We start from the raw sequence: 13,779 nt of genomic DNA, 5'->3' as shown, positions 1-13,779 counted from the left end.
CCTCCAAAATTGCACACAGTACTCCAGGTGGGGCCTCACCATGGATCTATACAATGGCATAATGACCTCCGGCTTACGGCTGACGAAACCCCTGCGTATGCAACCCATGATTTGTCTTGCCTTGGATGAAGCTTTCTCCACTTGATTGGCAGCCTTCATGTCCTCACTGACGATAACCCCTAAGTCTCGCTCTGCTACTGTTCTTGTTAGGATCTCACCATTAAGGGTATAAGTCCTGCATGGATTTTGGCTACCCAAGTGCATAACTTTGCATTTTTTGGCATTGAAACTGAGTTGCCAGGTCCTAGACCAGCGCTCCAGTAGGAGTAGATCGTGCATCATGTTGTCGGGCATTGAGTTTTTGTCCGTTGTGCTTTTGCCCACTACATTGCTTAGCTTGGCGTCATCGGCGAATAATGTTATTTTACCTCGGAGCCCTTCTGTCAAGTCACTTATGAAGATATTGAACAGGATCGGGCCCAAGACCGAGCCTTGGGGCACTCCACTGATCACCTCCGTCATTTCAGAGGGGGTGCCGTTTACCATTACCCTTTGAAGCCTACCTCCAAGCCAGTTCCCAACCCATTTTGTCAATGTCTCGCCCAATCCTATAGAACTCATTTTACTTAGCAACCTGCGGTGTGGTACACTATCGAATGCTTTGCTAAAGTCCAGGTACACGATGTCCAAGGACTCCCCAACATCTAGCTTCCTCGTCACCCAGTCAAAGAAGCTGATCAGGTTGGATTGGCAGGATCTCCCCTTAGTAAATCCATGTTGACGGGGATCCCGCAGGTTCTCCTCATCAAGGATTGTGTCTAATTGGTGTTTGATTAAGGTTTCCATTAGTTTGCTCAATACTGATGTGAGACTCACCGGTCTATAGTTTGCTGCCTCAATTTTTGAGCCTTTCTTGTGAAGTGGAATGACGTTAGCCGTCCTCCAGTCCAATGGGACGCTGCCTGTACTAAGGGAGAGGTTGAAGAGCACGGACAGCGGTTCCGCCAAGACATCACTCAACTCCCTGAGCACCCTGGGGTGTAGGTTGTCAGGCCCCATAGCCTTGTTAACCTTGAGCCTTGACAGTTCATCGTAGACACTGCTGGGTGTAAACTTGAAATTATTAAATGGGTCAGCCGAGCTAACCCTTGTCTGTAGCTGAGGGCCTTGCCCCGGCGCTTCTCAGGTGAAGACTGAGCAGAAATATTCATTTAATAGTTGTGCCTTTTCCGAGTCTTTTTCCACATATTCTCCGTCTGGTTTCCTAAGACGTACTATCCCTCCCGAGTTTTTTCTTCTGTCACTGATGTACCTGAAGAATGATTTATCTCCCTTCTGGTTGTTCTTTGCTAGAGACTCTTCCATGTGGAATTTAGCCTCCCTGACTGCAGTTTTGACGGCTGTAGACTTGGTCAAGTATTCTGCTCTAGAGTCTTTTTTCCCTGATTGTTTGTAAGAGATGAATGCTCTTTTCTTCTTCTTGATGAGGTCTGAGATCTCCGCAGTGAACCACTGCGGCTTATTGTTCATACGCCGTTTACTTACTAATTTAACATAGCGGTTTGTCGCTTCCTGTATGGTGGCTTTCAGAGTCGACCACATTTCTTCTACGCTATTGGTTTCTGCTTGGCTTTGTAGCACCTGGTGAACAAATTCTCTCATGTTCTGGAAGTTTGTGTCCTTGAATTTGAGGACCTTGGTCAGTGTGGTAGGTTTAGTGAAGCCTTTCCTAAGATTGAACCATATCATGTTGTGGTCGCTGGAGGCCAGTGTTTCTCCCACCGAGACTTCTGTGACACTTTCCCCATTGGTAAGTAACAGGTCCAGTATTGCCTGATCCCTTGTTGGGTCCAGCACCAGTTGCCTGAGACGTGCTCCCCTCAAAGAGTTCAATAGCCTCCTACTGCTGCCGGAAGCAGAGGTAAGTGTGTCCCAATCCACATCAGGCATGTAGAAAATCCAACAGCAGTAGTATATGTGAATTGACAAAAGTAAACCAAGAGATGATTGGTAGTGCAGGAGACAGCCGTGTTGCTGGAGTGGGTGAAAGCCCACCTTCAGGACCTTTTGGCACCTCATATCACTGGAGTAGAAACCTTTCAGGCGGATTATCTCAGTTGGCATGTTCTGGACCTGGGAGAGTGGAGTCTTAGGCCCGAAGCCTTCAACCTGATTATTCAGATGTGGGATCGATTGACCCTGTTGACTGTGGTACAGGGATCTGGTTCATCTTTTTAGTGGCAGATCCTCTGTTCCTTCCTCTCTTGGACTCTCTCTTGTCTCAGAGGCCCATTCGCCTATTTGATCCAGCTCCATTCTGTCTTACGGCTTGGCTCTTGAGAGGGCACAGTTGACCAGAAGAGGGTTCTCTGGCTGGGTGATTTTGACTATGTTGAGCTCTAGGAAGTTGTCCAAGTTTTGAACTTATGTTTGTATCTGGCGAATGTTCAAGGACTGATGTGCCTCGCGCTCCATAGCTCCCCTTTACTGTAGATTTTAGATTTCCTTCATGGTGGTTTAGAAAAGGGCCTTGCCTGGTCATTTTTGAGAATGCAGGCAATGGCTTTGGCAGCTTTTATGGGCATCATTCAGGGGAAGTACCTAACAGTTCACCTAAATGTGATTTGGTTTCTGCGAGCAGTGCGTCTTCTGCATCTTCCGGTGTGTTTGCTAGTGCCCTCCTGGGATCATATTCTGGTCTTGTCAGTCTTGGTTGAGCCTCCTTTTGGATCTTTATGAATCTGTTCTCTAAAAATCTCTGCTTGAAGGCAGTCTTTTTGGTGGCCATCGTATTGGCATGGCGGGTGTCTGACTTACAGGCTTTTTCTTGTCAGGCTTCCTTTCTTGAGTTTTCTAGGGAGTGGGTGGTCCTGCATCTACTTTCCTCCTTTCTGCCTAAGGTCATTACTCCCTTTCATGTCAATCAGACGGTATCGCTGCCGATAATGGGGATAGGAATGACTCTTTAGAATCCGTTTCACAAGTTAGATGTCGGGCAGGTGTTGTATACTTACATCAAGCGAACTCAGGAGTTCCATTGTTCATTCTGTTGGGTGACCCCCAGAAAAGAGAGGCAGCTTCCAAGGCCTCCATTGCTTGCTGGATTAAGGAAGCTATTGCGTTTACATATCTATTGAAGAAAGATGGTCCCTGCTTTCCTTAAAGCTCACTTAACAAGGGGGCAGGTGGCCTCCTGGAAGGAGTGGGCATTGTGCTCCTGGTGGATATTTTAAGGAAGTAGTTTGGTTGTCTCTGCATTCCTTTGTGTGACATTATCAAGTAGACATACAAACACAACTTTTGGTACACGGGTTCTTCAGTCGGGCCTCCAGGGGTCCCACCCATAATGGTCACTGTTTTGGTACACTATAGAAGGATACATTAGGGCTTACCTGCTAATTTCCTTTCTTTTAGTCCCTTCTAACCAACACAGAACCCACCTAAAGACTGGTTGTGTGTTTTGTCAGTGATCGTTGAATTTTCAGTGTAGCATACTTTAGATGAAGGCTTTCTCTATTCTTTACTTGCTGTAGGAAGTCAGATGATCCTTCCTGGGCAGCGATCTTTTGGTCTACTGGTTTAGCTGGTGGGCTTTTTAGTTCTTTTGGGGTGGGGTGGGGGGGTCTTTCTCTGGTTTATGTTGAAGATAGAGTAGCAATCAATTTTAAAAAAGTTTAGATATTTGACAGTTGTGTGTACTGAGCTAGTGGGTGGCTTATTTTGCTGCTTTGCTATTCGAAGACTGACTTTGGGATTGCACAATCCACTTATACTTATCACAGAGGTCATTTGTTCTAAGTTTCCACCTGCTGGTAGAGGTGTGTAAACCCATTCGTCTGTGCCTGTCTGGAGGGACTAAAAGAAATAAAATTAGCAGGTAAGCCCTAATTTCTTCTTTCTTGACTTTCCTCTCGAGTCTACTAACCTACAGTCTCATCTTATGTCCTCTAGTGTTACTGATACTCCGTCTCTGGAAGAGATTTGTTTGTAGATTACATAGAAACATTATGGCAGATAAAGGCCAAAAGGCCCATCCAGTCTTCCCATCACCAGTAACCATTATCTCTTTAAGTATTTAAATGCCTGTATCATATCTCCTCTATCCTTTCTTTCCTCGAGGGTATACATATTCAAGCCTCTTCTCATAGTCTGTCGGTGCAATCCAGATTTCATCTTGCTAAGAATGTAAGAAGACTCGAAGCAGTCCAGAGAAAGGCAACGAAAATATGACCTCCAAAACTGAGCACAGTATTCCAGCTGAGGCCTCATCGATTACTTATACAGGGGCATCAGCTCCTCCCTTTTTCAGCTGAATTTCCTTGGCCTTGGAGAACCTGAGTGCCGTCATTACATGGACTGTTATTTTATCTCAGGATCATAGTGGTGTAATAAGGTTTCATCAACAATAACTAGTCGTTCCAAAAAGTTGGCACCAGCTTGCTGAAAATGCTGCAAAATCAACTTGGAAGTATCCACTTAACGTTTTTTCTCAGCATGCAAATATTTGGGCACCCACTTGGCTGATAGCTCTGTATACCCAGCTGCTTGTGGATTTTACACACAATATGTTCCCTGGATATCTGTAATGTCTCAGCCATTGTTTTAGCCAATATTGAACGATCTGCCAATATCAGATCATGGACATAGTCAACAATTTCAGGAGTTGATACTGTTTGAGGCCTCCTAGACCTTGCTGCATCTTCAGTCTCAAAATCTCCATGCTGAAAGTTTACACACCAATTCTTCATTGTGGAGTATGATGGGCATTTGTTATTCAATGTTTGCATCATACATTCATGGATTTCCTTTGGAATTTTCTCCTGCAAGAATAGGAACTTCATGATGGCTAGAGTTCCATACTTTTCATTGACATGGTTCAATTAGTGATTTGAAATGATGTCAAAACAAACAATTCTGCAGATTGGCACTTTGCAAAATAAAATAACATTCTTTTCAGCTATAGTAACAAAATAATGTTCACAATTTAAGAAGTTGGTTGGATTGAGAACTTTTCAGCACTCCCTCATACTAGAGTCTGCTGGTTTGTTATAATTTTGTAAATTATAAAAGCCAGCTCAGAAATATGCATTGAAATTAAAACAGATTGTGAAGCACTCATTGATAATACTACTTTCTTTGTCAAAGTCAATAATTATATTTTATAAAGACCCTATTCAATAAAAGATTTTATTATATTGTTTTTGTTATTGAGACAAGCCATGTTCAAAAGCTCTAATAATATTACTATTACTAATATTAACAATTTTAATATTACTCTATTATTAAAAGTATTTCATATAGACATTGGTTTTATAAAATATATTTAATTTGTTCTTTCTTTTTTTTTTTTACATATTTAATAGGTTATTGCATATAACTCTGAAGGCAAAAGCAGTCCAAGTGAGGTAGTAGAATTTGCTACTTGTCCAGACAAACCTGGAGCACCTTCAAAGCCTTTTGTTAAAGGAAGAATACATGCTCAGAATTTCAAGATAAGTTGGGGTAAAAGGTTTATATCGTCTATATACATCTAGCATTATACAGTTAATTTATTTTTTTCTTGGAACCTTATTTTTATGCTGTCTCTTCTTTTAATTAACCCTTATCTGTCCAAAAGATAACTCTTAAGAACTGCTCCTGGCATACCTGACATCCTTTGTGAAGAGCTACCTGGCAAGTAGCTCTTCACAAAGGATACCATAATTTTAAGGACACATTTCACAGAACTCTGAACTCATTTAGGGAGGTCATTTCCTAACAGGGTATGCTAACACTATTAATATGTTTTGTATGCTGCAAGGCCCATGTTTTGCAGTGGGCCCTGTGGCAAATAGTATATGTTAATTGTGTTCACATATGCTGTTAGGAAATGACCTTGTTACTATATCTGTTTTCCCTAGAGAATCTGGTATCCACCCTCAATTTACTGCTAATTGTGTGAGCCAAGGCAAAGCTTAGGTATAGACGTTGTGACCCCTGACAGTTGAATGATCTTCTACAGATGGAATTATATTAAAGTAAATAGCAGTATATTAATGCTGTTCTACAGCAGTGCTTCTCAACACGCGGTACGCATACCCTTATAGGCATGCAAACTGCTGGTTGGGAGTATGCGGCACTGGCGCAGCTGAGGATATTGCCTACCCGCCCGCTGAAGCCGCCACCGGGATCCCTCCTTCCTGCCCTCCATTGAAGCTGCTGCTGGGGATCCCTCCTTCCTGCTCGCCCCTCTCTGTCGAAGCCACCGGCGGAGATCACTCCTTCCTGCCAGCCACCCTCCACTGAAGCTGACCAGAGGACTTCCCTCTTATGTCAGAGCTGATGTCAGAGGAAAGCCTTCCGGGTCAGCGGGTGGGGGTCCCAGTTACCTCCTTCTGCCTTCAGCAGCTCTCATTGCAGGGAGAGGCAGGTTGCAGTTCACACGCACGTAGCTGACCCAGAAACCTTCTCTCTGACATCAGAGGGAAGGATTGTGGGTCAGCCACGTGCAGTGTGTGAATGGCTGCCTATGCATCCCTGCAGTGAGTGCCGCTGAAGGCAGAAGGAGCGAGTGCAGCTCGAGCAAGTAAGGGAGAGAGGGGACATGATCTTGGAGGGAGGAGGGAGGGAAGGAGCACGTTGGGACATGGGAGGAGCATGATTTTGGGCCAAACCTGAAAGGCAGGGAGGGGGGGGGCTCGAACTCTGGACACAGAAGGAAGGGAGGGGGCATGAACATGGGACACAGAAGGAAGGGAGGAAGGGGGCACTAACTTGGAACATAGAAGGAAGGAATTAGAAAGGGAGAATTGTTGGGCATAAGTGTGTGAGTAAGAGGCAAAGGAATGGTGCACATGGGAAAAGAAGAAAATTGAGCATAGAGAGAGGAGTGAGGTAGAGATGCATGGGAATAGAAGGATGAGAGGGGAAAATGTTGGATATGGTGGTGGAGAGGGAACAGAGGGACAGATTGAAGGGGATGCAACGGGAAGGAATGTTGGACATAGTGATGGAGGGAGGTGATAGAAGGAAAAATGGGCATGGGGCTGATGGACAGTGGTGAAAAATGCTGCACATGATCCAGGGGATGAGAGAGGGAGAAATGTTGGATGTGGCAGTAGAGGGGGTGGGAGAGATGTCTGGATCTCTCAAGACAGATGGACAATGAAAGAGAGAGGGAGACAAGTTGCCAATAGGGGTGGAGGAGAGAGGAAAAAAAGTTGGAATCATGGAGGTACAGAGAGAGATGTTGGTTGGGGGAGGGAATGAGATCCGGAGGAGAGGAAGCGTTCAGGAGGCAGAAAGAAATAAATATTGGATGCATAGTCAGAAGGATGCGCAACCAGAGTCTCCTGAAATCACCAGACAACAAAGGTAGGAAAAATGATTTTATTTTCTGTTTAGTGATCAAAATGTGTCAATTTTGAGAATTTATATCTGCTGTCTATATTTTGCACTATATTTGTCTATTTTTCTATAGTTGTTACTGAGCTGACATTGCATATTTTAAAGTCATCTGCCTTGACCTCTTAAAAAAAAAGAATATAAATGATGATTAACATTTTCTGTGCATACAGTGTGCTTTGTGTTTTTAAAAATTTTGTGGTTACCATTGTGTATTAATACGATTATTTTGTGTGTATTTGAAAAATGGATGGAAGAAATTATATTACAATTAGTACTGATATGGGTGTGGGATTAGGGGGCGGAGCCTGGGCGGGGGTACTCTGTTGATATTTGTTAGACTTGGGGGGTACTTGGCTTGAAGAAGTAGAGAAACACTGTTCTACAGTATGTGCTGATATGTATAAAGTCTTATGGCAGACTACAGTAAAGAGTAATGTACTTTCTTTATCCTACTAGACCAGTCCAAACTAGCGAGTTATGTCCCCTTCTAGTGCAAAGGGTACAGTAGGCTTGACAAGTGGTTTTTTCCCCCCTTCATCTGCAAAGTCTGTAGAAGGCATCATCTACATTTTGAACTCTGTCCCCTTGTGTCACTGGGTAGTGCCTCAGTTCCTCAGTTTTTCCTTGTGCAAGCGAGAAGAGGTGGTGTTTCTTTTTCTTTTCTTTTTTTTCTGCTCTGTATCTCTTATGAGGTTTTCTGGTACTACAGAGGTTGCCCTGCCTGGGAAAAGATAACAGCCTCTGAATTCAGAGGGCTGTAGCTGGGAAGGCAACCCTTTTACAGGGAACCTAACTAGCCGGCCTGCACTAACATTTAAGGGAGCTCAGGTAGAGTTACCCTGAGAGTGCAGCTCGCCCTGATTTTCAGTCGCTGGTGCGCAGGCTGATTGGCCCTGTGTTGGATGAGAGGATGTAACGAGTGCCGGCTGTTTCTCCCTCCTCCCCAAAGGCATGTTAGGAGTTAGTGGGGTTAAGGGTTTCAAACACTCGGGGTCTAACTAAAAGGCAAACCAAAGAGACAAGTACCTGGAGGAATCTACAAGCTTGTGTGAGTTAGAAATCTTCTCCATAATCCAGCTGCAGTGAGAGCTGATGTAGGCAAAGCACATTCCAGTTCTGTGAATACAATGCATTACTGTCTATGGGAGACAACAGGTAGGGGTCCTGAAATTCAAAGATTTAAGGGTAACTGCGGCTTTCTATAAGGTTCCTTACTTCCAAAAACCCCTTCCATGAATTTTTGGAATTTCATTAAGTTCATATGGGCCTCAGGACTACAAAGTTCTTGTGATTAAAGACAATACAGCGTTACACAGAAAGAGAATATTGAAAACTTTAATCGAAGATTAAATGTCTGAATCCTGAATTTCCCTAAGACTTCTGGGATGTTCAAAGGATATTTGGTAGAAATTGTAAAGTGTTCCCCTGATCTTATTCCTCCGTTAAATAAGATTTACTATCTTCCACTATCTCCTAAATATTCCCAAGATGTAAGGGAGGGAGGAAATACCCAATCTCCTCAGATAAATTTGGAGAATACGTATATCAATGATTTTGGAGACATCTATCTCAGTTTCTTCAATTAGAACGACCCTGTTGGTATCATTTGTATTCTAGCAGGACTTGGATGCCTTTATGAAACAGTATTTCCATCTTACTAAAGAATTATTCCATGGAAAAAGAATTTGGGCATAATCACACAGGAAAGAAGAAAACAATTTCTTTCTATGAGACAAGAGACCCAGGACCTGGGGGCCACTTTTCTATTGATTTACCCCTTCAAGTGCATTGTCAAATATGCTGAAGTGTAATATATCTTTTTTTTCTTCCAGAACAATTGAAAGCATTTCTGGAGCTAAAGAGAATCGCCTTAACATAACTGAATGAAAAGAAGTATGGGTCAGATTTTGAGTGCTATAGCCTTTCCTTAAAGATATAGCGTAGAAAAGATCCTCTCATTATTTTCCTGCCTTAACTTCCCTCTCAAATAATTGTGGTCTAAGGAAGGGGAAAAGTTATTCTGTTTGATTTATGTGAAGTTAACATTTATACTTATTGTATTTCTTTAACCAGAAGTTTTATTTTCTTGTAATTATTTTGAAATTGATAAATAAAATAATTTTTAAAAAAATGTTCACCTGGGCCATTTTTGGTGCCAAAACACTGCTTTGGTGGCCATCTTGGATTTCCCAATTTTCTTTTTAAAGTCTTTCTGCCTCAAAACACCTGAGTTTGGCTAATAATCAATTTCTGTGGACTTCCCAGGCTTTTTTTCCCCTGTATCATGCCTGCTTTGTACTGGATGATTGGCTGAGGAGCATCCATTTGCCACATGCCATAGGGCATGTGAGGGGCAGAAGCGCTGGGCTTGGCCCCCTCTAGTCCCTCCTGAGTCTTAGTCACAGTTCGTTTGTTGGGGCATAAATCTCCCCTAGAGCCCTCGAATGGCAACTCGGCATTGGCGGTAAAGCGCAAGTGTGAAGATGCCTCTGAACTCATGCGGGCCGAAGAAGTTCCCCTGTGACGATCCTCAGGTGATCCGAGTCAGGGATTTGATTAATTTTGTCTGAATGCTATACTAATAACTACAGTATTCCTCAAGGTTTCATCCTGTCTCCTTTACTATTCAATATTTTCCTGGCACCACTTCTTACACTGTGCCAATCTATAGGTTTTACACCATTCGCTTATGCTGACGACATCCAGCTCCTCCATCCCCTAGACATAACTAACTCAATCGAAATCATGAATATTAATTGTAAAATGGAAAAAAAATAAGCCAATGGCTGTGGGAAAATATTTTAAAAGAAGAAGTAATAGTAGCAATTAAAGCTTTATCGGAAAAACAAGTCACCTGATATCAACGGTATTCCAATTGAATTAATAAAAGGCGCTATCATGGCCCTCAACTGTGTCAACAAATTTGGAAGGAAAAAAACATGGCTAACTGATTGGAGAAGATCACTGTTCATACCTATATTGAAGAAAGGTGATGTTAGATGGATATTGAAGAAGAGCAAAGAATATTAAAAATCCCTATACTTTTGCTTCATTGACTACAGCAAAACTTTTGACATTGTGGATCACAATAAACTATGGAGAACTCTAATGCAAATGGGAATACCCAAACATACAACTCAGCTGATAAAGAACTTATGTGAAAATCAAGAAGCTGCAGTGAGAATTGAATACGGTAACACTGATTGGTTTCCAATAAAATATGGCATCAGGTATGGATGCATCTTGTCGCCTTACCTGTTCAACCTGTATGGTCAAACCATCTTCAGAAAAGCAAATTTGGATGAAGTGTGTCGGTTTCAAAGTTAGTGGCCGACATATAAACAACCTGTGCTATGCAGATGATACAACGCTCATCACTAGCAGCAAAGAAAACAGGCTGTATCTACTGAGAAAAGTCAAAGCCAAAAGTCATAACATGGGATTAGAACTGAACATAAGATGAAGATCATGAACACGGAAAATGATGACGCTTTTGAACTTGAAAGCGATAGAATAGAAGTTGTAAAGGATTCCAATCTCCTGGGCTCTTTTGTTAAACAAAGAAGCAACTAGCAGGAAGAACATACTCTACGGATTAGCACTTGGTTGCTTTTCAATGAAGGCTCTCGACAAAGTATTCAAAGACAAGGAGGCAACACTCCAAACAAAGATCAGACTCATTTTCTCAGTGGTCAGTTATAGATGCAAAAGCTGGAAACTGCAGAAACAAGACAGAAAGATTGACTCATTTGAGCTTTGGTGCTGGAGTAGGATTTTAGGCGTGCCGTGAACCACCAAAAGAACTAACAAATCGATTCTAGAAGAAATTAAACCGGTTATGTCTCTTGAAGCCTAAATGATGAAGTTACAACTTCCTTATTTTGGTCACACCATCAAAAGAAAGAGATCACTGGAGAAGGACATCATACTTGAGAAGATTTGAAGGAACCTGGCGAAGAGGGCTGCATGCAATCAGATGGCTGGACAACCATGGGAATGACGCTGGAGGACCTTTCCAGACTAGCACAAAACCAGGTTTCTTTTTGGATCCGCAATTCATCAAGTTGCTAGGATTCGAATATGAGTCAATGGCACCTAACAACAACATATGCTTGACTTGGAGGATTTTGGAGTTTCAGACTCTTTACTTTAGTGATCCTTATCTGTCTTTTTCTATGGACTCAGTTATCATTCATACAGTTCCCTCTTTTCTGCCAAAAGTGCTATTGCCATTTCATGTAAGTCATGTGGTTTCTCTTCCTTCTTTCCAGAAGCCTTCCAAAGGAGGATTAGGTATCATTACATTAACTGGTTGTTTGCAGGGCACATATCTATTGTCTGGAGGTCACCAATTCCTTTCACAAAACAAATCATCTATTTGTACTTTTTTAGTGGCCTGCATAAAGGCAAGTGTAAATAGTTTCTTGTTCTACAGATGTATCCCTGAAGGGTGGGTGGTTTTTTTTGTTGTACTATTACTTTTAACTTTTGGCATAAACATACTGACATGATCCTGACTGTTCCACCTTGTTATACTGGTGATGTCATTTAGATTCTGAGGGGGTTTTCTCTGCTTCCATCTGCTGGCAAGGGTATGTAATTTACTAGTCTAGACTTTGTCCAGCAGAATTCAAGAAAGAAAATTATCTGGTAAAAGTAAATTTCATCTTTCTCTTTTGTAGATCCTCCAAAAGATGATGGCGGGGCAACAGTAACTACATTTATTATGGAAATGTCAGAAGGAACTAGTGGTAAGAATAATTGTAGCTTAATCTGGTTGGGTTGTTTTTGTTTTTTTTAAATCATCTTACTTTATGGTTGTATTCTGCTGTAAACAGTTATTTCTGATTTCCAGTTGATATTTTTTTTCTGACACAACAGTTTCCTCTTCCTGTTTTGAACTTCAAGCTCAATATCAACTTTCTCCTTTATGCTATAATGCTATGGGCCTTCATTCACAGCTATCAAAGTTTTGTCTTCTGATTTATAACTCCAACTCAGACTACCTGTTATACCTTTGTTGGCCAATGTCCACAGCTTCCATCTCCCTCCAAATTTTAACTGAAGTTTACACAGGTTGTCTTTGAGTGATAGCTAAGACTCTCTCCCTCCCTTCAGGACCTGTGAGCATAGCTTTTGCTGCATTATCATTCCCAATCAGTTTGTGCCACTCCAAGCAGGCACCTAGGGCTTCCGTATGGCAATGCACACTGTTTAGAAGTAACTAGCAAACATTATTACATAAGACTCAAGTTTCATTAGCGACCTAACAATATATCTGCCTTTGAACAAATGTAAAAAGTCTCCTCATTTCTCAAGCTTCTGCTTCTTTAATAACAACAATTCTCTGTGTCAAAACAGTCTGTTTTCCCCTTTCTTTTTATCAGGTTCATATTTTATAAAGGAAAATTAAAATAGAACTCAATTAAAATGCATTTTATGGTCTGCTTAGCATGGTCTGCTTAGGCTATTCTCTGCTCCCTTTATTTGATTCTAACATTATTACTGATCCAGTAAGCACATTTGAACAGCTTTATTAAAAACAAATTGTCCTTGCTATCCAATGGGTAGACTGAGTAACAGAGATATTTCACTTCAACAAATTTATACAAATTTGCAAAGGAACCTGTATTCATGAAATAATTAGATCATTTCCAGGAAACTATAAGCAAACTTTGATTTTTTTTGGTTTGACAAATCACAGTTATTTAGTGGTACTAGGATACTTGCTGTGTCCATTATATGGAAATGTCAAAAATCAGACCATGGCTGACTGCACATCAATTCTTAATCTTTCAGGGAACAAATGGGATATGGTATACAGTGGAGCTGCTAGGGAACATTTGTGTGATCGACTTAGTCCTGGCTGCTCCTATCGCTTGCGTGTTTACTGCATCAGTGAAGGAGGAAAGAGTGCGGTAATGATATCTATCCACTGTATGACTCATTTCACTTGAGAAATATAACCCTTAAGCAGTATCCTGGAACTTTATCAGATTATTTCTAAAATGGAGTTTGTGATATTCTACCTTAAACTGTAGGACAAATTGTTTACAAAAACAGTGGATGGTGGATGGAGCACCTGAAAAACTGTAGAAAATTATGCACTGTTTATATTATTTAAAAAAACAGTACCTAACCTGCTATTTCCTTTTTGCAGTTCCACTGGGAAGGGGTGAAATATAATACATTTGTCCTGGAATAAGGATTCCCAGCCTTTATGATGGTGTGCATATCTTTTAAACTGCCAAATATTTGAGGGTTTCTCCAATCCATCCTCATCAGTTATACTTGGTTGCTGTCTTTTCATGTTTCTCTTTTCAACTCATTCCAGCTTAGGTTGGCCCTACCAGTCTGTCTCTCCTCTAACTACACCCACATGTCTCACTCTCT

General features: G+C 41.7%; 1 protein-coding gene across 8 annotated transcripts in view; it reads left to right on the top strand.

The window, feature by feature from the left end:
* The window catches only part of FNDC3A (fibronectin type III domain containing 3A), a 240,211-nt gene that overhangs the window by 148,882 nt on the left and 77,550 nt on the right, over positions 1 to 13,779 (top strand). For all 8 annotated transcript variants that reach the window (XM_033947816.1, XM_033947812.1, XM_033947815.1 and 5 more), the window contains 3 exons: positions 5,364 to 5,502; positions 12,069 to 12,137; positions 13,186 to 13,304. In XM_033947816.1, coding sequence (XP_033803707.1) covers positions 5,364 to 5,502; positions 12,069 to 12,137; positions 13,186 to 13,304 — 327 coding nt within the window. The remainder of the gene's footprint in view (positions 1 to 5,363; positions 5,503 to 12,068; positions 12,138 to 13,185; positions 13,305 to 13,779) is intronic.

The sequence above is a fragment of the Geotrypetes seraphini genome, chromosome 6 (assembly GCF_902459505.1).
Source record: "Geotrypetes seraphini chromosome 6, aGeoSer1.1, whole genome shotgun sequence".
Lineage (NCBI taxonomy): Eukaryota > Metazoa > Chordata > Amphibia > Gymnophiona > Dermophiidae > Geotrypetes > Geotrypetes seraphini.
The sequence above is the reverse complement of the archived record's forward strand: the minus strand, read 5'-3'. Positions and strand labels throughout refer to the sequence as shown.